The sequence below is a fragment of the Hippoglossus stenolepis genome, chromosome 12 (assembly GCF_022539355.2).
Source record: "Hippoglossus stenolepis isolate QCI-W04-F060 chromosome 12, HSTE1.2, whole genome shotgun sequence".
Classification (NCBI taxonomy): domain Eukaryota; kingdom Metazoa; phylum Chordata; class Actinopteri; order Pleuronectiformes; family Pleuronectidae; genus Hippoglossus; species Hippoglossus stenolepis.
Window position 1 is genome coordinate 20,305,807 of NC_061494.1, and position 23,301 is coordinate 20,329,107.

Sequence of the window (23,301 nt, forward strand, 5' to 3'; positions counted from 1 at the left end):
TCAGGGTTTGAGTTGTGATCGTCTCTGTTTCTCTGTTTTTGTCTTTTCAGCTTTAACCGCCTACACGTACCTCACCATCTTCGACCTCTTTAGGTGAGTGTCTAATATTTTAAATATTGTATATTGTTTTTTTCAAAATGTAAATTCTTGCCTGAGTGTCGCTGCACTTACAAATGTGCATCAGAGCAGAAAGAAACGTATTAATTAGTGACACCTGATAAATAATGTATGTTCCTCTCTGAGCAAAAAGCTGATCGCAGCTTCGCAAATGTGACGATGTCCTGTTTTATTTGTGAGATGTGATAATAAATTCAGTCCCTCTGGGTTTGAAACTGTGGATTAATTTGGACAAGTTTCATTCAAAGACTAGAGTATCTAATATCTTATAATTGTCCATTGATTGAAAGTATAGAGTTATACAGAAGACGTGAACTTTAACTGACCTGTGTGTTGTGTACGTCGCTGCCACTTGTCCCTCACTGACTCTCGTCTTATGTGCCGCTCTCTTGTCCGTCTTCTCTCTGTCTCACATCCCTCTGTCATTCACCTGCTCTTCTCTTTCCCTGCCGTCACCTTCTCCTCCTTCTGTCTCCTCCATCTCCTCCGTGTGTCCTGCAGTTTGATCACCTGTCTCATCAGCTCCTGGGTCAACATGAAGAAACCCAGTCAGGTCTACTCATTTGGGTGAGTTCACTTTTACTATATGTTTTACGGTTTTGTACACTGCGGCTGTGAGCTGGTACGAAAATGCACACCAAACTGTCTGAAAACTGGAAGTGGACGAGTTGTGTGACACGTTTTAATAAGAGTGAAAGCTGAGACAGGTAGTTGCAGATTAATTTTCTGTCTATCAATTAAAAATACGAATATTGCAGTTTTTCTTGCAAAAAAGGAACATTAGTGTGTTAGTGAGCGGAGGGAGAAACAACCCAGTGTCGGTTTGGTGTTCCTAATAAAGTGCTCAGTGAGTGTGGGTCAATATACTACGCTTTTCAGTCATAGCTCCATCTGCGTTTGTTTATTTATTTATGTGATGTCATTCACTGCTTTCTGTTACACACACACACACACACACACACACTAAACTAGCCGTGTGTTTGAGTTGGACGATGATTGTGAGTTTGAGCTGCTCAGCTGATTCAGATGACAGGAACAGAAGCTTTACTGTCGATGCTACATCTGTGTGTGTGTGTGTGTGTGTGTGTGTGTGTGTGTGTGTGTGTGTGTGTGTGTGTGTGTGTGTGTGTGTGTGTGTGTGTGTGTGTGTGTGTGTGTGTGTGTGTGTGTGTGTGTGTCAGCTGACAGGTCACCTCTGACCTTGAGGTGTTGAAGAGTAGTGATCAAATGGAAATCTGCTTTTCAGCTTCACTTGGCTCTCGTATTATGTGTGTGTGTGTGTCCTAATGGACTTTTAGGAACAGATCAGTGCCTCAGCCGCAGTTTTCCAGTTTTACATCTTCTAACGTCTTAAAGGTGCAACATTTATTGGAAATGTTCCCGTGCATCAACTTTAATCTGAAGATGAAGGGTTTAAACATTTACAATAAAAATAATACAATAAATGTCAAATCATTATTTAGTTTCCGGTCTTGAGTCGGTTGATTGAAGCCAAATCAGCTCCATTGCCCCCTTGAGGCTGGCTGCGGTAAAGGTCTCCTCAATGTTAGCAGGTGGGACATGGACTTTGAGAGATGGTTTCTGTCGTTCTTATCACGCTCAGACGTTTTAAGTTTCTGATTAGTGGGGTTATAAGTTATTTTGTATATATTATACCCCTGGTCACTTGGTGTCTATCAGCGGGACCTCGGTACGACTCCATGACTCTGACTGCTAATGATGTCAAAAGCTCCAGATGGCAGCGTCTGCACCTGAGATGTTTTAGCTTCATGAAGAGATGTGAAGAGAAACTTCACATTTAATAAGAAAATAATTTGGCCGAGCACTGTTCACCTTATACAATGTCAGTGTTGTTGATTTCCTCCAGCATCAGTTCGGTGAAACTTAAACTGCAGCTTTTATCTGTGTAGCTTCCTCTGTGTCCTCGCGTCACCTTTCCTTGTTTTCTGCATATGGTCACATCTCGTTCACATTAATCCATAACGCTCTTCACTGGCCTCGGGCACAAGCTTTTAGTTTACTGGTATTACTCTGTGGTGGTGCGGCGGCGTCTGAGGAGGCGGAGGGCAGCCCATCTGATCCCTGACCGCCAACGTCAGGTTTAAGCCCTGTAAGCCCAGTGGACCACTCACTGAGATGAAGCTGATCATCAGACTGGACAGACTGCAACAGGATCGACCCTGTGACCTTATGACGGGTCACAGGTTCAGCAACAGTTAACGGCTCGTCGGCCCCCAACACTGTCGCTTTTGTTAACGTTGTCCCCGTGTTTTTTATGTAACGCAACTCAAAATCTTTTTAGATGAAGAACAATGAGGACACGCCCTCATCTCGTTTTACCTCTTTAGCGTTGATGCAGTTTTAACACTTAATGTAAATTAATTAGAGACATACCGTGAAACAGTCATTTAGCTAGATAATAAAGATGCTTCTGCTCATTTCTGCATCAGCAATCTGTTTTTAAATGTTTAGATGACTTCAGTTTCCATACATACATAGACAGTAAGAGAAAAAACAACTTTCCAGGTCACGCTATGAGGAATTTATGTTGTTAAAGCTGGAATTTAGCTTCAGTTGAATTGTCCTTTAAGTTATATTGAGGCAGAATCTTCTTGAGAGTTGACAAATATCTGTGAAATAAGTGAATGGTTTGTGGAAATGGTAAAAGACGAATGTCGACTGTGCGGCTGCCAAATCAAAATATTTGATCTTTATTGTTTCCTGTAAAAGGAAGGGGATTTAGAGGTTACACGCAGGAAGTGGAAGGGGAGGAATGGCGTCCGACAGCTGCAGTTTCCATGTTGAACGACATCTTTCCTCTAAACGGTGTCAACGGGTTTCAAGGTTCCTTTTCTCTGGTTCGGTGGGCGTGTCACAGGTGTTGTCCAATCAGCCACAACGTGTATATAAACGCCGCTGTATTAACAAGACAGTGACACAATGGATTTTAAAGTTCTCTACAGAGAAAAGACAGAGACTGTAACATCAAGTTAGTTTTATTCAACACATATTTCAACTCATCTACCTCAGAGATTTCTTCAACAAAAAACGACAGGAATCACCTTCTCAGCTGCCGTAGTTGCATCACTTGCGTATCCCAACAGTGTTCAACGCACCATGTTTACGTTTAAATAAACATTTTGCTGCATGTTGTCTGAACGCAGCCCTGGTGAGTCCGACTCTGTGTGAACGACGGCGTCTTTCTGTTTCTCTGCAGGTTTGACCGACTCGAGGTTTTGGCTGTTTTTGCCTCCACTGTTCTTATCCAGCTGGGAGCTCTGTTCATCCTGAAGGAGAGGTGTGTATCACACACACAGACACACACACACACACACAGATTCTCTGGAAACACGAATAGTAAATTAATCTAACTGAGAATTTTTTACAAACATCGCATGTCTTTTGTTTTTTTTCTACATCTTTCTCTGTCTCACGCTCTCTGTCTCTCTCAATTAAAATTTCAATTATTTTCTTCGTGTGACTCAACACAACAAAAGAGTTGATATTTTCAAAGCAACACACAAAATATTTCCATTTGTGTCTTTTTGAGTTTGTCTATGTTTTTAGTTTCACGACATCACTGTGCTCCACACAGGGTGCATGTTGTTCCTGTGCTTCCCGCTCGGCTTTATCTGCAAAACATTCAGAAAATGCAGTAATTAGACCCCATGTGCACGTGTTTTACAAAATGTTTTACAACTCAGTGGCAATAATATTCAGTTTCATTTTGCACAAATAATTATCGATATGTATTTAATCAATATATATTTATATTTTATTATTGATCTACCAAACCCCTCTACATACAACATGGTCTTTATTGTACTTTTGTCAATTATATTGTTTCGATATAGGATTTTCTATGTTTCTGAAATAAAGAATAGCTCTGAAAACTACGAAAATATTTGAATGCTGAAGAGATGTTTACGTTTAATTTAGTCTCCACCTACATATTATTGGAAAAGTGCTTCCTCACAGTTTTGTGTAAACGCACTTTAACATCTAAATGATGACATGTTTTAGCCTTTTTAAGATTCAATAACTTTACATGTAAAGACACATAGATGCCTAAAGGGGATAACACAACACACTATAGCAAAGTGTGTTTTTTTGTGTGTGTGTCTGTGTCTAAAAGCGAGAGAGAGAACTGATTTTTTTTAGGTCTGAGGGAGTGTCGCTGCCTGGCTCTGTCATTGTGACACACGCACACACACACGCACACGCACACACACACACACACACACACACACACACACACACACACACACACACACACACACACACACACACACACACACACACACACACACACACACACACACACACACACACACACACACACACACACAGCTCCAGGCGGCCAGTGTGGGGTTGTCTTGCGGTCAGTTCTCAGGGAAGGGAGGGTGAATTAACCAGAATGAAAGCACACACCCACATTTAAGCAGTTGGCACTATGCCGACTCACACTTTCCCGTGTGTGTGCGACAGCGACAGCTTAGTGACTGTAATTGTGTTTATTTTTCTCCCTTCTACGACAGCAGAAAATGCTGATCTCTGATTGGCTGGCGGGTGTCATTTTAAAATCATCAGAACTTTGTTTGAACTTCTTTTCTAAATCAGACCTCAAGTTGCCTCTACCCATAAAGTCCACGTTAATGCATCTGACAGTGTTTGCTGCTAAGCTGCTTTTTAAACTGACTCGAACGACAGGCTAAAGTGATGCATTTTAAAAACATGGAGGCGGATTAAAACATGGCTAACGATGCTAACACTCGGTCAGTGGACGAGGTCAAAGGGACAGAAGAGTTCGCTTATGTTTACCTTTTGTTTAACTGATTATTTCACCATTCGGCTACTACCTACTCTATATTGAATACATACAGCTTAAATTTTAATATAAATATATAACTAAATGGTTTATAAGCTAAACCAGCTCATCTAAATCAATCACATTTAACAAACTTTTCAAACTTCCATAAAACTCATCACCTCATCCAACCCAGAGGCAGCATTCCCACAGATAGACCAATCACAGAGCTCCACCTGTCTCACCTGAGGAAAAAGAAATCCATCTTGATGGAAAGTGTCATCGATCCACTGATCATTTTCTTAACTAAACGAATTACTTTATTTACTTATGTTATTTTATTACTGAACTTACTTAATTTAACTTAATACATTTTATTTACTTATTTAATTTTATATGATTTACTTGTTTTACTTTATTAAGGTGCAAAGACCATGAAGACAAAGTGAACATTTCTGTCTTTGAGCAGTTGTCTTTGTTTTGACATTTCTCTGCATGAGTGAGATTGTACACACACACACACACACACACACACACACACACACACACACACACACACACACACACACACACACACACACACACACACACACACACTCTGCTGGTGCAGTACAGTGAATGTCATGAATGGCACAGTAGGGCTGCAGCACAGAGGAAGGACTCAAGACTGTGTGTGTGTTGATATATTTCCTGTTTTCTCTCTCTGTTCGCTCCTTGTCTCCTTTCATTCGTTTCATTTGTCCTGATCACTCTCTCCGGCTCAGTCACACACACACACACACACACACTCTCGTGCACACTCTTGTGCACACTCTCGTGCACAGACGGAGTAGTCCCACCTGGCCTGTGTTGTTGACTGTGTTTGTTTCTGTTTTGTTAGTGTGGAGCGCTTCATGGAGCAGCCTGAGGTCCACACGTAAGTACTACCCCTACACACACACACACACACACACACACACACACACACACACACACACACACACACACACACACACACACACACAGTCTCTCTAGTTGTGAGGACACTCATTGACATAATACATTTCCTAGCCCCTTACCCTAACCGTAACATCACAACTAAATGCCTAACTCTAACCTAAACCTACTTCTTACACTAAAACCAAGTCTTAACCCTCAAACAGCTCATTGAATCTGTGAGGAAAAGATAAACAGATACAACATGATTTACTCCTGTGTGTCCCTTTTAAAACACACACATACACACACACAGACAGGGTGCCAGCTGTTGTCGGAACAGAACGTCCTAAACACTTGGGTCAGACAGACGCCAGACGGACAGAATTACACAGGGTGTCAGTGAGTCAAAGAGTCAGACTGACTGACAGAGTCATGGTTATTGTTCAGTTCACACTGTGACAGTGTGTGTGTGTCTGTCCGTCTCTACACCGGGGGGAGTTGATAAACACACCTCAGGTTAACATCAGCTCTGTCAATTAACAAAGACGGAGGTCGAGAGGTTTTGTTTTACTGAATAAACTTCCCTCAAACTATTAAAACACAAACGTTTCCTCACTCTTTGAGTTCAAACATCGTTGCTGCGACGACGGGAAATGGTTCTCGCCCGATGCGGAGACTCCAGACGTCGACTGAGTTAATCGTCACCTGTGATGCTCGAACTCATTCTCTCTCTCCATTATGAAACAGATTAGCGTTGGCTTTTAGAAGCAAAAACACAGAGAAACTTAAACCTGTCTCCCGTGACGAGATTACCCCCCCACCCCCCGCCTCCCCCCATTTGTCCCCCCTCACCTCCTCGTCTCTCTCTCTCTCTCTTCTGTGAACGGATGTGATCGGACAGCATGAGAGACGGCTGCTAACCAGAGGGACAGGACAGGTGTCTGCTGGGTAGACAGACACACACACACACACTTTAATCTGTTCTATGATGGTGGGGGGGTGAGGTCAGGGTGGGGGTTTATCATCCAGTACTTGCGGCTCACCGTCGTGCAGCCGCTCACGTCCCGCTGATTGTTTGGACCAATTTAAAGGCTCTTAAAAGGATTGTCCCGAGTGATTAGTGTATTGAAGAGAGTGAGTGTGTGTGTGCTCTTTTTTTTTTGCGCTAGCGAGCAGAGATTTGTGTGTTGACGTGAATTTTGTAAGATTAGTATGGAAAAGATGCATATATAGCAAAACTTCCTAATCTAAACTTAAATAGAAACATAATTATTGTTACTATGAACATGTCCCACAATGCACTGCACTCACAGTGTCCCCACATGATTATCACATGGTTACATTTACATTGGGTTTGATTCACATGCTTATTAACTAATCATCACACAGTGTAAAACTCTGATGTTTCATCTCTGCAGCGGCCGTCTGTTGGTCGGGACGTTCGTCGCTCTCTTCTTCAATCTGTTGACGTTGCTGTCTGTCCGGAACAAGCCGTTCTCCTACGTCTCAGAAGGTAAAGTCATGCCCCCCCCCCCCCCCCACCCGCCCCTGCCTTAGGACGCCATCGCACCTGAGTTGTTTTTAAAGAAGTGCTGTGGATGTAGCCATTTTTGTGTCTTTCGAGTTCCTCCTCTGGACGGTGGAGGTTTGTTAATCCTCGCACTCACTGGGGAACGGGCACAATTTGGCTTTTGTTTTATTTTGGGGGGGATTACTGAAGTAAAATGAAACGCTTATTCACTGTTGTGCCAGTAGATAAATCACAAATGGCAGCAGAGAGATCAGAGGTTAGTCTCCTCCTAATTGCAGAAAGTTATAAAATCAGACTCGCTTGTGTGGTTTTAAAATACAAACATATTCGTTTTTTCAAATTATTCTCCAAAGATTATCGGTGGCGTGTTTTTGCAGCACAGGATAGAAAATATGACGTGTGAGTTGACATGCAACACTGCTTATGAACGGGTATTAATACTAAACATGATGCAAACATATGAACTGGATGACTGGTCAGTGTTTCCCTCCGAGGGTCAAATAAACATCGTGTTTCTGATTAAACTGCATTCTTTAAAATGTTCAAAATGCTCCAGAGAGGTTCAGATCGGTATCAAAACTGTTTTACAAGGGCAAAAAAATCACAGATACACAATCAGACAGACCCACACTCTGTGCTAACTCTATGCAAACACAAATATGCAGCACACCAAGACAGTGGAGACACACACATGCGCACGCACACACACACCACAGGGAGGTCAGACCAGGCTAATGTCGACCCCGGGACATATTAACCTCACTGAGAGTCAGTCTACTGCTAATACAGACAGACTCCAACATACACACACACACACTCTAATATACACTAATTTGTATTCACAGTATATAGAAACATGTAGAACCAGATGTTCTGTCATTAACACGTATGAAAACACAAACAGAAAAACAGGAAGTAGTTCAGGAGTGGAAGAGGAGAAGTATATTACTGATTTCATCTCCTCACTTCCTCCTCTCACTCCCTTCCTCTCCTCTCCCTCTCGTCCTTTCCTCCTCTCTCCTCTCCACTTTCCCTCCTCTCCTCTTCTTTCCTCTTCCTATCCTCTGATCCCATTTCCTCTCCTCCTCCTCTTCCTTCCTCTTCCTCTCCTCTCCTGTCCTCCTCTTCTCCTCTTTCTCTTCCTCTCCTCTCCTCTCCTTTCCTTTACTCTTCCTCTCTCTCCTCTCCTGTCCTCTACTGCTCCTCTTCCTCCTCTCTTTTCCTCTTTCTCTTTCTCTTCCTCTCCTCTCCTCTCCTGTCCTCTCCTCTTCCTCTTCCTGTTCTCTCCTGTCCTCTACTCCTCCTCTTCCTATTCCTCCTCTCTTTTCCTCTTTCCCTTCCTCTCCTCTCGGGCTGACTCACTATTTGTACGAACAGTCTACTGATGAATGAGGTCAGTGTGTGTGTGTGTGTGTGTGTGTGTGTGTGTGTGTGTGTGTGTGTGTGTGTGTGTGTGTGTGTGTGTGTCAGCTGTCTGCTCTTGCGTTCAGAGCAGTCTCAACATCACTTAACATCTGACATTTTGGGATGGGAGGGGGGGTGAAACCACACACACACACACGCACACACAGGCACTTAACTTTGTAAAACACACACTATATCTCTCACTCATTACACACACACACACACGCGCACACACTCACTCTCTGACGGAGCGAGACTAAAAGTGCATTACGCAACAATGTTCCAGACAGTGGTAATGTAGTGTGCCAGGGGGCCAGGCGGGCAGACAGACATGCCAACACACACTCCACAAACACACACACCACACAAAGTCACACACACACACACACACACACACACACACACACACACACACACACACACACACACACACACGTACAAACATTGTACGTCCTCCTCGCACACATGGATCATAAATAAGTCACTCCATTAAAATGTTTGTTTAGACTGACTCACCCTGCTAGCACAAACAAACAAACAAACACACACACACACACTAACACACACACACTCAGGTCTGAGCAGGATGGGATGTGAAGGGCCTTTGACCCGACACTGAGCCTTCAGGCTTTGCTGTGTCGTCAAACATTAAAGGTGGGACGGCGGTGGAGCGAGAGCGCTTATCTTTTTTTTGAACACAAGTGGGCGATCTGCTGCCTCCCTCTATGGTCCTTGGTATAGATAAATACAGTTTCTATCCTTCATCTCTACAAACACTGAGGCTGGAGTTTGTGTTTAAAACTAAAATCAGGTAATTCTAATACCCTGTAAGCAGTTTGTGTCTGATGTTTAAATATGCAACGTACAGACTTGATGGAGTCAGCTGTGAAATGAAAACAGCTGTGTGACTTAATATTTAACGCAGCGTTGAAGCAGAACAATGTTTTCTCTTCTCGTCTCGTCTGAATCCAGAGTCAGTTCCTCAGAGTCACGTCTGTGTTCTTCATCTGGGACATGAACAAGTTCACTTTCCATCACTTTGATCATTAGAATGTAAACTTTACTTGAGCTCAAACATCTGGTTGATTCGTTAATTAGTCGATCAGAAGAAAAGCTTCATCTGTTAATGAAGAAAAAAATATTCTCTTCCCGGCCCTTTCAATTCATTTTTGTTTTTCTCTTGTTATTTTATTATTAATTTGTATATGTTGTTTTTGCTTTGAAATAGACGGATTGATTGTTGACCGTTGCGACGATACAAATTTCCAATGCTCAAAATTCTAAATGACAGATCTTAAGAATGATTCTGTGACGTGTGAATACAAGATGCATGATTTATGAAACAACTGCAGAACCCAGACAGACGCATGGTTCCTCCCGTGCACAGAGACTGCAGCAGGAAACGCTCACAACATGTTGTCAGGGCACAATAACTGTAAAACATTTCCCAAAATGTAGATTTGACGCTGTTTTAGACTTGATGCAGTCGAAACACAGTAAACAGGAGCAGACTGGTTTACTCAGAACTATCTGTGTTTTTATTTTAATGGTTAGAATGAGTTCTAATCGTTAAGGACGATGGCGCAGTTACTTTTCGTCCTCTGCACACTCGCCCTGTTCTACATGATCCGTCTCTCTCCTTCTCTCCAGACCGTTGGCTGCGTTCAGACCTGAATCTGCCCCATGAGGAGAATAATGTGTGAGATGTGTTCGGTTTTGTCACTGAACTAAAAAGCTTTGCTCTTGACGGTCGACTGGTCGCTGCGTCAGAAGAGTCTGGTTCTGTGTGACTGGGGGAAAGATTCAGACTCAGAGCTCAGCAGAATAAAAGGAAAGAAACCCGGAGCTGTTCATGTTGCCCCCTGAAAACAAGATGCCGTTATTGATTCTACAATGTGGACATTTTCCCACTGGTTAATAAAGTCATGACAACATCTTGTGTTACACAATATATGATACAAGGACACACAGTGTTGGCTCAACGTCTGCAAGGCTCTTACTTTGATATTTAATAGGAAACACTGAAAAATACATCATGTCTCCTTTAACATGAGATTCCTCTGCAGGCAGCTTTCGCTCTTTTGTGTGTAGAAGAAATACGTCGCTTCCATATTTTGATAAGTGTGGGGTCTGCTGGTGATAATAACCAAAAGGGTTTTATGTTTAATAAAAAATGAAAAGGGACTGAGGTAAAGTTATGTAATATTGTGTCTGAACACTGCAGCAAACTGAAAAAATGTGCTGGGTGGAATAATCTGAAACCTCCTGGAGACGCCTTCAATCCAGACACTTCCAAAGGCCGTGGAGGAGATGTGTTAGATTTTTGTGTCTCTTGTTGTTTTGTGTAGAAAAGTGATGGACATTAACAGTCTCTCTCTCTCTCTCTCTCTCTCTCTCTCTCTCTCTCTCTCTCTCTCTCTCTCTCTCTCTCTGTCTCTCTGTCTCTCTAGCGGCAAGCAGCAGTTGGCTTCAGGAACATGTGGCCGATCTGAGTCGAAGGTAAAAGCACAGATTCAGTCATTTTCTCGTTCTCTCTCTCTACATCAGCTGATGTCAGGTCTGAACAGGAAGGATCCACTTACACTGAGTCAACACACACACACACACTCACTCCTGACTTTGCTAAAATTGTCCGTCCTATGTGTTACTGCTTACACTGTCAATCTGCGTCCAGGTGTTTGTGTGCGCAGGCACATATGGCCGTCCTCTGAGGTCAAAGGTTACCATTGGAGAGCGTGGGGGGGTCTCAGGGTTACGGGGTCGGGTGAGGTCTGATTGCGGCTGCAGGGAAACAGATTGATCATTGATTGAGCTTCTCAGAAACATGTGTAAGATCAGTTTTCTTATTGTTTCCCAGAGAACAGTGACACACACAAATACAATACACAAACAGTACACACACACACTCCCCTGCCCACCTCCCCCTGCAGGTCAAAGGTCTCTGTAACTCCAGCCCTGATTTCAGCCTGATCACCTCTCAGGTGCTCACTTTTCAGGTCAGCAGGTCGGGTTAATTCCTGGATGCTGTGAACCAGTGAGGATGAAAGTGGAACAGATGACATCATGAAAACCAGCGTGATTCGTCAATATTTAGATTGAGAGAGTTAAAATAAGGTTTTATGTGGGTTTTGTGATAATAAACTTATTAAACCTGTGGACCAGAGCGACGTGTGAACACATTCAGCTCAGAAATATCAGTTTATAAGTTTTAAAGATATCAAATTAAAGATATCAAGCTACCCAGGGACTTCAGTGGCCATGTTGTTAGACCTGCTCTTCTTGCACTTGGTCCTAAAGCAGCCGGCAGTCGTGTGAAGTCATGTGTCAGATGCATCATTGACGTGTCCACTCGCTCGCGGTGAATTCTCTGGACAATGTCTCGCTGTATTCTCACAAGCTTTTATTCAAAGAGTTGCTCGTTATGCGAGTCCACACGTCAAGACTCCTTCCTTCCTTTGCGTCGTCATGGTAACTTGTAGACCAACTCTTACTGCAGACTGAGGCTCAGTGTCGTGACTTTTGTCATGAATATTACATCCCGCTGTGTATTATCGCAGCTCAAATGGATGATGCATGCAGCATACACACACACACACACACACACAGAGATGTATTTCTGTCTTTTTGAGGACACTGCATTGTCCAGCCCGTGATGCTAACTGCTAAAGCTAAATTTAACAATGACCCTTTAACCCCCTAACAGATGAGTGAAGGTAGACATAGACATATCGTTGTATACACACACTCGTATTCACACGCACACAGACACAAACACACACACTGAGTCAAAGAGTGGAAACTAGGCTGGGACGTCCTGTTCATTTCTGCACTCTCAGCCAATTACAGCTCAGTTCTGCTGCACAACTCTCCAGGCTGTCTACCCGAGTAACCTGCACCAACTGAGCTGCTAACTCAGTGCGTGCGTGTGTGTGTCTGTCTGTGTGTGTGTATGTGTGTATGTGCATTCCCTTGTGTTTCCTTGACTGTGTGTTACTGTCTGTGTTGTAACGGCCTGTCCGCACTTAACCTCAGCTGGGTCTGGGTTATATAAAGCAGGCTGCTCTGTCGACCTCACCAGCCAGAAGCCAGAGCTGAGTGTGTGTGTCTGTCTGTGTGTGCGTGTGTTTGTGTGTGTTTGTGTGTGTCTGTGTGTGTGTGTGAGACTGTGTGAAAAATGCCAGTGGGGAAAAGACATAGATTTAAAAAGAAGAAAATTGAGTAAGACAGAGAAAGACACAGATACATTTTAGCAAATTTGGACGATTATCAAATCCTGGTTCTGTTTCTCGTCACGTGACTTTTATCCAAAAAACGAATTACATTTCTAGAGATAAACGTTAATTTTTCATCTTAATTTTCAGGTGATATTGACTGTTCAAATCTATCAGATGAGATGTGAAACAGTTCGTTCACTTGCCTTCGTGTAGTGCTTTTATTTTATTCTAAAGTTTAAAAAAAAAAAACGATATAAAGACAAAGTTCAGTTCAGTTCTCATCAACAGTTTTTATTTTCCTGTTCTGTTCATCACTGAGTCCAGTGTGGAGCCAACAGACAGAGTATCAAGTGATTGTTTTCCTCTCTGCTCTAATCCTCGCTCTCTGTCTGGATTAACACACACACACACACACACACACACACACACACACACACACACACACACACACACACACACACACACACACACACAAGGTCACATGTCAAATTATATCAATGCATCGATGGAGATTATGAGATCTGTGGGCTTTCTGTCTTTCTTTCTTTTTTTCTTTCTTTCTTTTCGTATTTCAGTTTTATATATTAATACGAAATGATTAATACATTTATTTATTTTTTTGTCTATTTTAATTCGATTAATTTCACAAATCAGTTCTTCTGTTGTGTAACTGTGAAGATGGTAAAATACATAGTGACTCATAAAAAATGTGATTGCACACATCCGCAGCCGTCATTATGAGAAAGGAAAGTGGGATCTTGGTGAATCATGTGAACATGTGAATCTCTGTGTGACGAGTGTGACATTAATTACGTGTTGACATGTCTTGTAATTTTTATACATAATCTAATGACGAACACCCTCCAGCATCGAGGCATCACAGCTCTTCTCCGTGTTTGTAACTGTGCTCAACTCGGTAACTGACCTTTGACGTAATAGAGATTCGGTCTGACGCAGCCGGGCCCATGTGCTCAGAGAAGCCTTCACTGGAAACTCATTGGTTCCTGGAACACAGAGCTGAGTGGGCGCTCACGGAGCCGCCCTCTGTTTGGGGTTTTATAATAAGCCAGATGTTTGAGATCAACCGCAGACTGGTCATTATCCAAATGGTTACTGGTTGAGAAATTTACCTGCAGATGAATCAATAATGAAAACTGCTTCCAACCTGAGATGCTTGTTTTCCTGAGTGAGAAGAAGAAATGATCCAGAGTCTTCTACGGATCATCATTGAGCCGGAATCATCACCTGTTTCTGTCTGATCATGAATTAACAGGCACAAATATCCTCTAGGGCAGTTTTACAATATTTTTTAACGAGAGACGATTTGAGAGGGGGAACCTGAGTTTCCTGTTCGCACTGTAGAAGAATAGGAGACGTAGCAGAGGTTCTTCAGAGCTTGAACCCGCTGTTGACCTTAGAAACAAAACAAGAATGATCCCATCAACTCCACTTGGCATCTCCTAAAGTCCATTATGATGGTGTGATCGGGTTAAAGGCCTAATCCTAAAGACAAACATAAACACGGGGATTCGTTGCTGAGGCAAGCCGCAGCTTAGAGCAGGAGACGCACACGGTCCTGCATTGATGCTCTTGAGTTTGTTTCACTCCAGTTAGAAGGAAAATAATTGAAACTCTTGTCCAGACGTGGACCTTTGGCCTCAGTGATGCAAAGATTAAAAACGGAACCAGACAAACGTGACAGAGACTCCAGAACTATTCACAGAAAAGTTTTAAAAAAGTTTTTACTGCTCAGCTCCTTGGTGGAGCTAAGAATAGTAATATTAATAATAATGATAAAGCCTACCTTCATCATAGTTTTAATGTTCAGTTTGCGTGGAAACAAACCTGTTGAATTAACATTACATTGATCATTTTCCAAATATCTTGTCTTTTCTTGTCTTTTTTGATGAGATCTGTAATGTTATTTAATGAAGTTGTTATTCCCTTTTTTCTGAAGCTTAAACATTTAGAGTTGAATTAAAGAAAAGGTCAGGATATGATCATGTGCACTAATCCTGTTTCTTGTTGTTTGTGTGTGTGTGTGTGTGTCTGTGTCTGTGTGTCTGTGTGTGTACAGTTTGTGTGGAATCGTTCCAGGTCTCAGCAGCGTTCTGCTGCCTCGTATGAACCCGTTCGTCCTCATCAACATGGCCGGAGCTCTGTCCCTCTGCATCACCTACATGCTCATAGAAATCAAGTGAGGATTAATTTTCTCTCTGTCTCTGCTGGTAAATCCCCAAATTTATGTGATGTCACATTTCCCTCACAGCTGGAAACTCTCACTCGCTGCTTTAAACTGTGCTCATCTTTATCTGCAACGAACTCAACATGTATCCTGACGGAAAAATACCAGACGGGTCCTCGAATCCTACAGTGATGAGGAGTCGATCTGTCAGAGATTTATGTTTATTTAATTGCTGGAAAACAAGAAAATGTCTCACGAGACACAGATTTACCGTAACCGTCACAATTCTGGTGCCTAATCTACAACTGGTTCCACACATCTCCTCCAAAAAAGTCTGCTGCTGTCACTCTACATGTCACTCTGCCTTATTGTTTAAGTACCTGATGTCCTACATATTTATTTCCTTTGCTCTGTGTGTGTTTGTGTGTTTTTTCAGTAACTATAACGGCATGGACACGGCGTCGGCGGTCGCCATTGCTCTCATGACCTTTGGCACCATGTATCCCATGAGCGTCTACAGCGGCAAAGTGCTGCTGCAGGTAAAACAAACACGTCTCTCCCTGTTGTTGACGATAAACAAAACTCAGTAGCATTATTAAAGGATTAATCTTGTGTTTTTCACTCGTGCACAGACGACACCTTCGCACGTCATTGGTCAGCTCGACAAACTGCTGAGAGAAGTGAGTCCGTGTTTGTGTGACACTGCTGCACAAACACAACAGTTTAAAATTAACTTGTGTTTGTGGCTTTTTAACTGATTGCTTTGAATTTCAAAAACACATGAAGTAGTGAAAAGGTAATTTTCCTGATGTAACTCGTGAAAAAGGTTTAAGAATGTGAAGTTTATGACTGGTTCTTATTGGCTAATTGTTATTAAATGTGTCCAATCAGGTGTCGACTCTGGACGGAGTGCTGGAGGTTCGCAACGAGCACTTCTGGACCGTCGGCTTCGGGTCTCTGGTATGTTGAACAACCAAAATTAGAAAAGTCAGAAAATTAGAAAATGTAATTTTAGCCTTAAGTGGCAGTTTTTTATATTACATACAAAGTGCTAAAGATAAAGTGCATTAATCTACGGACATATCAAAACACGACAGGCGCCTTTAACCATCGTTTGTACGCTCGACAACGAACTGCACAAACGGACAAAAAGCCTGGACTTGATCGTTGGTCGATTGCTCAAGAAAATCTTTCGAGCTGCAATTAAATCTGCTTTTTTTGTGGGATTAAAATTCTCACACGTTTTTTTCTGGTATTTAATTGAAGTAAAACCCAACGAGTCGGAGCCACTTCCCGGGCCCCTGCTCCTCTCGGGGCCCCGGGGCATGTTTGTTAAAACTGTTAATGTTCACCTGCTGCAGTGGATTTAAAAACAAATCCTCCATCTTCATCTCTCTGTTGTCCTCTCTCTTACTCTCTCGCTCGCTCTCTCTTGCTTTCTTTTTCTTTCTCTCTGTCTCTCCATCTCTCTCCCACTCTCTCTCTCCATCTTAACACCTCTCCAGTGATTATCCTCTGCCCCCCCCTCCCTCCTGTTAGTTTGTTTGTTTTGTTTGTGTCTGTGTTTGTTTGACCCCCTCAGAGCGACAATTTGCAGGGATTTGTTCACTGAGACGAAAAGAAGGAACAAGTCATTCATGCGGAGATATAACCCCCCTTCTCTCTCTCTCTTTTTTTTGGAGGGAACACTGTTGTTGTCGCTGCTGTCGTCTGTGTCGAGTCGTTGTCTGTGTTGCACGTTGTTGTGTCGACGGCGAACAAGCCCAGCTGGCTCAGGACGGCTGAGGTCTTGGGAAGCGCACACACAGACACACACACACACACACACACACACACACACACACACACACACACTAACACACTAACATCTGTCTGTCTCGTTGCAGAAACTCAAACTATCAACCGTCACTATTTTAACATTTATCTGGACTCGACAGGTATTGAGCTTGAAGCTTTATTCCTGATGGTAATATTAGTGTATTAGTTTAGAATTTCAGACTGAATCTTGATGGAGTTAATAAATCAGATGATGATTCTTACATTTATCAAATATCAGTGACCAACTAGAGAGATTTACAGTCCTGTGTTTTACAGAAAGAGCCTTGACAGAGGGATTTAAAGCCTGAGGTCGTTTCACCACATCAAATGGAAACAATGGAACAAACCCATGAAGCTTGATTCAAACTTTTGGGTGTGAAAACGTCCTCAGGCTTTAAAGGGATAGTTCTCTAACACGGACACACCGGAAAACAGCGCACACTCTCACCCAAGTTAGCATCGCTACGTCGCTAGCGTCGCTACTTCTGTTAGTGGACTTTTAGGTTTAAAACACGGTGTAAATTACACCGTTTCAAGGCTAATTTGAATGTCGGGGCTTCCGGACACTTGGATGACACCACACGAGCATCATGGAGGCATGTTGTGTTTTTTCTGTGGTTTAATTACGTCTGAAGAAGGGATCACTTTGGCTGAAACGCTGTTTTCCCCTGAGACTCGTAAAGTGTTTTGTGGACTCAAACACTTCACCCACCCCTTGAAATCCCTTGTTTTGGTTTCACATTGTAATTTAGGGAGCGCACTAAACTAAATAAACTAAACAAGGTGTGAAAGAGCCTTTAAACTTTAAAATAACTGATGATAAACTGAATAAATCAGTCTTATAAATAGTGTTATAAAGCCTTATCCGCTATAGTCAGTCCTTCGTGAAGCTGTGATACCTCTCACTGCCTGTAGGTGGAGCAGCGTGTGGTGCTGCTGCAGTTATCATTGTTTGTATTTATGTTATCGATGCTGCTCCTGTTGTTGTTGTCGTTGATGTTGCTGCAGTTACACAACTGTTGGTTGTTGGCCCACTGCTAACAGAGCAGCTGTCCAAACTGATTTGACCCCCTGACTGCACTTCTACCCCTGGGGGGACTCCCTCTGTCTGTGTGTGTGTGTGTGTCTGAGTTTGTCTGTGTGTGCGCACATTGTGTCCTTTTGCGGACTGAATATTCCCATGAGGGCGGTAAAATTAGGAAACGAGGACAGAGCGATGTTCTGTGTGTAACATTATTTCAGAAGTTAAAGGTCTGACTCTGAGGTCGGACGTGCTCCAGTCACTTTGATGTTTATTTAATTTGATGTCTTCACCGAGACGCTGGTGAAAAACAGAATTAGGACGATGAACGAACGGAAAGGAGATTCACTCTGAGATATTTAGAACATACATTTTCTCATTTTATTTCAGACGCAGCAGAATCTGTTAATGCTACAACTTCAGTGTGAGCCTCAGATCTCTGTTGTCCAAACCATGAAATCTGTGACTTGTGTGACTCAGCCGACGAAGGCTGCGGGTGTAAATCCTGCCAGCGGCCTCTTCAGCTTCCTGTTTGTGAAAATGTTCTTTGCTGCAGTGAAATAACACTAACCTCCGAGCTTCAACTTGCTCACTGCAAACATAACAAAACTGTCTAACAAAGACAATCGACTAATTGTTTTTCCTTTGTGGATTTTAATTTTCCACCAAAGGCGTCCAAGCCCCCGTGTGTGGTACTGTCGCTGCGCCCTGGACCAAACGCCGCCCACGAAGATTAGTGATTAGTTTAAAGAAACACAAACAAGTCCGGGCGCAGAGTGACAATGGGAGCAGCCAGACCACTCACCAACGAGGTTCTGGATACGCAAGACTAATTTTGACTCCCATTCTGCGTCCTGCTGCCCCACATACTCACTAGAGCACCAAATGTGGATTAATCTGCCGCCGAAAGAAGTCCCAACAAAACAAATTCCTTCTGTATGTTAATAACTAAACTTGATTGTAGGAAATGTATGTTAATGAAAACATCTTAAAACACGTTTTATTTTTCAAACATCTTATTATTTTTCAAATCAACATGTAAAAGCCTGTCATGACATTCTGCCCCCTCCTCCTGCCCCTCTGTGTTTCAGGCCGGCTCCGCACATGTTCGTATCCGCCGCGACGCCAACGAGCAGCTGGTTCTGGCTCACGTCACCAACCGGCTGCTGCCGCTCGTCTCCACGCTGACCGTCCAGATCTTTAAAGATGACTGGACCCGACCTCTCCTCACCGGGGCGCTCTCCTCCTCTTCCTCCCCCTCCTCTGTTCCTCCTCTGGGCGCCACTGAAGATTACACCACCATCTCCTCGCTGCCTCTTCTGCAGTTGTCCTCAGGAGGCGAGCTGGACCATTTGACGTCCACGCCCTCCAAGCCCAGCAGCCCTCCTCCGGAGTTCTCCTTCGACACACCGGGGAGGAACGTGCAGCCGGTGGTTCTGCCTGCCCCGGGGCACCACACCCACCGGCCCTACGGAGGCCTGGGACTCACCTACGGTGCCTCTCCCTACACGGGGATGATGAATCAAGGCTTGGCACGGCCCGGTGGCGGGCAGGGACTTGGCGTGCAGGGTCCGGGAGCTGGGTTTGGACTTGGTGTGGGTGCCAGCGGAGTGCCTTCCTCTCAGAGTTACAGAACTGCCTTCGGAGGGTCCACGGCCCCGTTCCAGAGTGGAACCAGCAACCCTCCGGCTTCACAGTACAGACAGTACCGACCCTGAGCTGAACAAGTTGCTTGATTCCTGATCAAGTTTCTCCACAGCCTGTTCCAGGTTCTGATACTTGAGACTCTGATGAGATTGATTTCCTGTTTCCTGACGCTGCAGTGTTTCCTCCCGATGTGACAACAACATGAAAACTTAACAGACGAAAATTATTGTCAAGTTCTGGTGTAAAATCTCTGATGAGAGGAGAAACTGAGAAGACGTTTTTATTGGCAAAGGGACCAAGAGGTCGACTGTGGTTGGATGTTGGGGAAACAAAATCTTTATGGGTCTGAGACTTTTGACGGGAAGAAAGAAACTCTGCTCACACATATTCCAACTTTTTGTTAAAGAAAAAAATGCAGCTTGACTTTTTAAATGTGGCGACCAAAGTGAAGCACAGCTGATTTAACCTCCTCAAATGGTGGCAGGAGGTCAAAGGTCACAGGTGATGACACATTAACATTGATGAGGAGGAAAAAATTGACTTGAACTTAAAACGGTGAATTCTTCTGAATATGTTACAGAATTTAAACCAAAACAAATTGAAAAATTTAAAAGTTTCTGGGTTGATATCGATGATTCACTGTAAGTTTCAAAGACTCTTTCTACTTAAATATTTTGGGGGATTCATTTTGGGATTCAGCTCCATTTTTCCTCTTTGTTCTTAAGTAAAGTTTGAAAATTTGCCATTTTACTGCAGAATTGCTTTAATCAGTGAGTAAAACTTAAACCTAATCAACTGTTTCTCACATTGAACAACACTTTAGATCTGAAACACAAGCAGCTCTTACATATCATTTATGATTTTTACATTGTATCACATTTGCAGGTTCAATATTTATAATTAGCAGATTTATAAAATAATTTGGTCAGAGAATAGTTGAACATTTTTCTCTCTGCTGTTTTGAATAATTGACATGGGTGTCGATAAGTGATGTTTTTGTTTTAATTTATATTAAAATCTGAGCTGGGCTGAGTGTCACTGAACTCTGATTCCATCCTCTTAAGTTTTCTGGTGTCTTTCTCATCAAAAACCACAGATTCACATTAAAGTTACCCGACAAAACCCAAGGAAACTCTTCTCTCAGATCACGTGTTAAAACTGTTGAATCAGTGACGCTCAGCCTTGATGAGTCATATTCCATGTATGTTGGTTTGAAAGGAACAACTGCGACGTGCTTATTAAAAAAACGGTTCCTGAAAGATGTTTTCCGGCTTGTTCTCATCGTCTGTTTCTTAAACGTCTCAAATTTAATTTGAATGGAAATCCATTTTGCCTTTTTCATTTGGAACGTGTGAAGTAGAGATGGCGCGGCGGTATCAAGGTCCCGCCGATGATTTGGCGAGATGTCATGTCGTCTGTAGGAAATCATGGCTGCCTCTGCAACAAAGTTGGATTGTTCCTGTTTATGTTTTCAATGTTTTCAGTCTTGTCGTTTATTTTTGTGAGATATTCTGTTTTCTCGGAGGAACAGAAACATGACCTGACCTGCTGAGGGGTTTTATTTTTCGTGGTCAGATGTTAAAACACTCAGAATCACCTCTGAGCGTTTTAATCCAGCAGGATCATCTGTTCTCAAAGCAAAAACCATCAGCGTTTCACTTCTCTCTCTTCAGTCCACTCACCTCTTCTTCATCACTGTAGATCCTCGTTAGTGTGTGACGAAGCTTCATTCGCTCCCGAGGCATCATGGGTAACCTGGTCTCCTCATCGTGTTCTCAAGTGAACTCGTGACCTTCTGACGTCACTGCATCTGTTGTAAAGACGATTCAACCATCTCCCTTTACAGAGCTGTAAGTACTGTACATCCACACAGGTACTGAGAGAATAAATCGGTTTCCTGTGAACAACTCCTGCAGGAACCTGGGATACGAGTCAAGAACTCATCCTCACAGAAGCTGAATCAAAGACTGAGAAGTTACTCTTTCTACACTGTGGTATTTTTATATATATTTAGAAATATACAGGCTGTAAAAATATAAATTATACAATTATATTTTCTATTAATCATCTCAATCTACAAAGTATCTAAATATTGAACCACTCTGATAAAATACAAGTATCTTCAAATCATACTTTAGTGCAGTACTTGAGGAAATATACTTTACATCGCTAATTATTGACAATTGAACAAGTTTCAAATATAAAATGTTTGGTTCGGAGCTTCCTGGACTCCAAAGCATTTTAAACAATTAAAATATCTTTATTATCATGTCATGGTTTTATTAAAACCATACTTTCAAATTGTCTGACAGGAAAGAAAACCCAGTTTAACGGAAGCTTCAGATCTCGTCTCCGGATGTTCACGGGCAAACAAACCCAACCAACGTCCCTCGTGTTGTGTTCCAGCCACATGCTGCCTCGCTTGCATAATAACGTCTGACACACTTAAGCATCTTTGCGGCGTCTGGTCATTATTTTGTCCCCTGTGATCACGTTGTTCTTCTGGCCACTGTTTGCCGCCCTTGCATCCTCATCAGCCCAGAAAATATTCAAATGAATGAGCGGCGCTGCGGGCCGCTCTGTGAGGCTGAGGTGAGGAGACAGCTTCGAGGCCGGCAGAGTTGCAACGTGTTAGGAGGCCAACGGACTCCTGACCCCGTTACTGAAGAACCCGCCTGGTCTCCGAAAAACACTAATAGGCCCAAGTTCCCCTTTTTCCAGACCAGTACTCATTGATCACCGGATTCTGTTAAAAAATCCATTGAGGGGAAAAATACAAACATTTTACTGTGAGAGAAACTTAGATTTCCAGGATTTAATGAGGAGGATGTTCACAAGATTTGTTCCCAAATGTGATGAAGACGCAGAAACTGTGGACGAGGGAACGTCTCTGGATTCACACGAAGACACAGTTACCAAACACACACACACATATATATAAACAATCAGAAAGCTTCTGGAATTTCTCCCTGTGGGGACCAATGCTGTCCTGTTCATCGGTTAAATCTGATATTATATACAGTGACTGATCGTCTTTATATACAGTCACTGATCGTCTTTATATACAGTCACTGTTTATATACAGTCACTGATCGTCTTTATATACAGTCACTGATGTTCATTATATACAGTGACTGATCGTCTTTATATTCTGTCACTGATCATCTTTATATACAGTTGCTGATGGTCGTTATATACAGTCACTGATGTTCTTTATATACAGTCACTGATGTTCTTTATATACAGTCACTGATGGTCTTTATATACAGTCACTGATGTTCTTTATATACAGTCGCTGATCATTTTTATATAGTCACTGATCATCTTTATATAGTCACTGATCATCTTTATATAGTCACTGATCATCTTTATATACAGTTACTGATCGTCTTTATATACAGTCACTGATCATCTTTATATAGTCACTGATCATCTTTATATAGTCACTGATCATCTTTATATAGTCACTGATCGTCTTTATATACAGTCATTGATCGTCTTTATATACAGTCATTGATCGTCTTTATATACAGTCACTGATCGTCTTTATATACAGTCACTGATCGTCTTTATATACAGTCACTGATGTTCTTTATATACACTCACTGATCATCTTTATATACAGTCACTGATGGTCGT

The 23,301-nt window shown here is 42.6% G+C and overlaps 1 protein-coding gene across 1 annotated transcript in view; it reads left to right on the forward strand.

Annotated features, from left to right (window-relative positions):
• The window catches only part of slc30a6 (solute carrier family 30 member 6), a 40,129-nt gene extending 19,204 nt beyond the window's left edge, over positions 1 to 20,925 (forward strand). Inside the window, exons 5-15 of the mRNA XM_047342369.1 lie at positions 51 to 93; positions 619 to 684; positions 3,335 to 3,415; positions 5,805 to 5,840; positions 7,261 to 7,355; positions 11,228 to 11,276; positions 15,069 to 15,188; positions 15,613 to 15,715; positions 15,809 to 15,856; positions 16,068 to 16,136; positions 19,107 to 20,925. Coding sequence (XP_047198325.1) covers positions 51 to 93; positions 619 to 684; positions 3,335 to 3,415; positions 5,805 to 5,840; positions 7,261 to 7,355; positions 11,228 to 11,276; positions 15,069 to 15,188; positions 15,613 to 15,715; positions 15,809 to 15,856; positions 16,068 to 16,136; positions 19,107 to 19,733 — 1,337 coding nt within the window. The 3' untranslated portion in view covers positions 19,734 to 20,925. The remainder of the gene's footprint in view (positions 1 to 50; positions 94 to 618; positions 685 to 3,334; positions 3,416 to 5,804; positions 5,841 to 7,260; positions 7,356 to 11,227; positions 11,277 to 15,068; positions 15,189 to 15,612; positions 15,716 to 15,808; positions 15,857 to 16,067; positions 16,137 to 19,106) is intronic.
• The last annotated feature ends 2,376 nt before the right edge of the window (positions 20,926 to 23,301 follow it).